Consider the following 1,992-nt stretch of genomic DNA (forward strand, 5'->3'; position numbering starts at 1 on the left):
AAAAAAGGACTAAATTTTACTGTAGTAAAAAAAAAAAAGCACGAAAGTTACTTTAAAAAATTATCCACAACAATTCATAATTTATGTGGTTCCATAGCTTAGCGGTTAGCACGCCTGCCTCGGCACCAGAGAGCAGAAAGTCCTGGGTTCGATTCCCAGAATCTTAGCGTCGTAACGTAAAAGTAGTTGTTGAAGCTAAAGAACAGCCTTAAAGAACTAAACTTTAAAACCTAGCCAAAACATTAGCACATTAGCATATTAGAACATTAGCATATTAGCATATTAGCACATTAGCATATTAGCACATTAGCACATTAGCCTCTCAAAATAAATGAGTTCTTATTATATGGAACTGAGACTGGACTGAAGAAAAACTGGAAGAGTTTTTTTTCCTAATTCTAATTTTCCAATACAAGAGATGAAAGGATGTCCAGAAAATGACAAAAAATAAAATAAGATAAAATATATATATATAAATGTAAACAAAAAGAGAAACCTTTTTCTAGACGAGACATTTCAAGGTGAGTTGGTTTCAGATTTTCTTCTTCTATGAAACAGATTGTGATAAACGGCCCAACAGCCCAGAAGAAAATAAGAACGAGGAGAGAGAAGAAAAAAAAAGAAAAAAAAGTCAAGAAGAGTCGTTTAATTAAACTTGTCAAAATCCCACAGGTCTGAGGAGACAAATCCAGACTGAGTGCAGAGCAGAGCAGAGCTGTCAGTCAGTCTCAGAGGAGACGGCTGAGCACAAACACTGAACCACCGAGCCGCACTCGCAGAACAAAGATCGTTATCTACCAGAGGCCGACGCAGCTGAAGAAAAGGACCGAGTTTGAACGACGACCAACGACCGGTCGAAGATAAAGGAACATGGGCCTAAATCCCTCGTTACTAGGAGTGTATGTTGGCAACAAGAGCAAAATTCAAAATTTCATTTTTTTTTCATCGTCTCAGAGATGAAGAGTCCAACTCTTCATCAGCACATTTTCAGGTGTGAGTAGAAAAAAAACAAAAACCCAAAACGTGTCTAAAAACAACCTGAGATGTCGTTTAACGGTGTGAGATAACAGTGCTGCCCCCTCTGGACGACAAAGGCGGTGCAGGTTTCACTCACCCAGCACGGTGACCGTGGCCCTGGCGGTGCGGACGGGCATGGTGAAGATGGAGCAGGTGTACTCGCCCTCGTCGGACAGCTGCACGTCGTCGATGGTGATGGAGAGCTCGGTGGACGTGGAGCGGTGCAGCTGGATACGGTGGTCTCTGAGCGCTGGAGGACAGAAGACGGAGGAGAGGGACAGAAGACGGTGAGACGTTTGCACAGTTTCAATTATTCACAGCGTCATCGTTCGTTCTGGTCGACAGTAATTAGTGCTTTTATTTTTTTTCTTCTCTTCTAATATTCATCAACTCGGCTCTGAGTCAATTCATCTTCCTGTTTACACTGTTGTTAGCATTTTAATAGAGCGTTGATGTGTTTGGACGGAGGACGTGGTTGGATTCAGCTGAGGACGAAAACGTCACCACAGAAAAGCTAAAGGTTAGCTTAACAACAACAACAACAAGAACAAAAGACAACTGTTGCTGTAACACGTCAAACGACCGACTGCTGCAGCTAACTAGCTAGCTAGCAAACGGTATGGAAGTAAATGGCTAAAGGCTAACACTTATGCTAATGTCGCTAAGTGACGGCAGGAACGCAGTAAAGACACAGACATGAGATGGTAAGACTCAAGGATTCAAGGACTCAAGGATTCAAGGACTCAAGGATTTAAGGACTCAAGGATTCAAGGATTCAATGACTCAAGGATTCAAGGATTCAAGGATTCAAGGACTCAAAAAAACAAGGATGAATCAAAAGAGTCAAACCCAGAGTTTGGTCGACACGAGTTTCAGCAGGTGGTAAAAAATGAAAGAAAAAAGATGGAAGGAAACGAGGTGGGAACATAGTGAGAAAAATCATAGAGGCGGCAAAAGAAGGAGAGAAGGATGAGG

The 1,992-nt window shown here is 41.9% G+C and overlaps 1 protein-coding gene across 1 annotated transcript in view; it reads right to left on the reverse strand.

Moving 5' to 3' along the window:
- Positions 1-1,992, reverse strand: part of cadm3 (cell adhesion molecule 3) — a 103,656-nt gene that overhangs the window by 44,964 nt on the left and 56,700 nt on the right. Inside the window, exon 4 of the mRNA XM_025052453.1 lies at positions 1,115-1,329. Within this exon, the coding sequence (XP_024908221.1) occupies positions 1,115-1,329 (215 nt within the window). The remainder of the gene's footprint in view (positions 1-1,114; positions 1,330-1,992) is intronic.

This window comes from Cynoglossus semilaevis, chromosome 20 (genome assembly GCF_000523025.1).
Source record: "Cynoglossus semilaevis isolate Cse_v1.0 chromosome 20, Cse_v1.0, whole genome shotgun sequence".
Taxonomy (NCBI): domain Eukaryota; kingdom Metazoa; phylum Chordata; class Actinopteri; order Pleuronectiformes; family Cynoglossidae; genus Cynoglossus; species Cynoglossus semilaevis.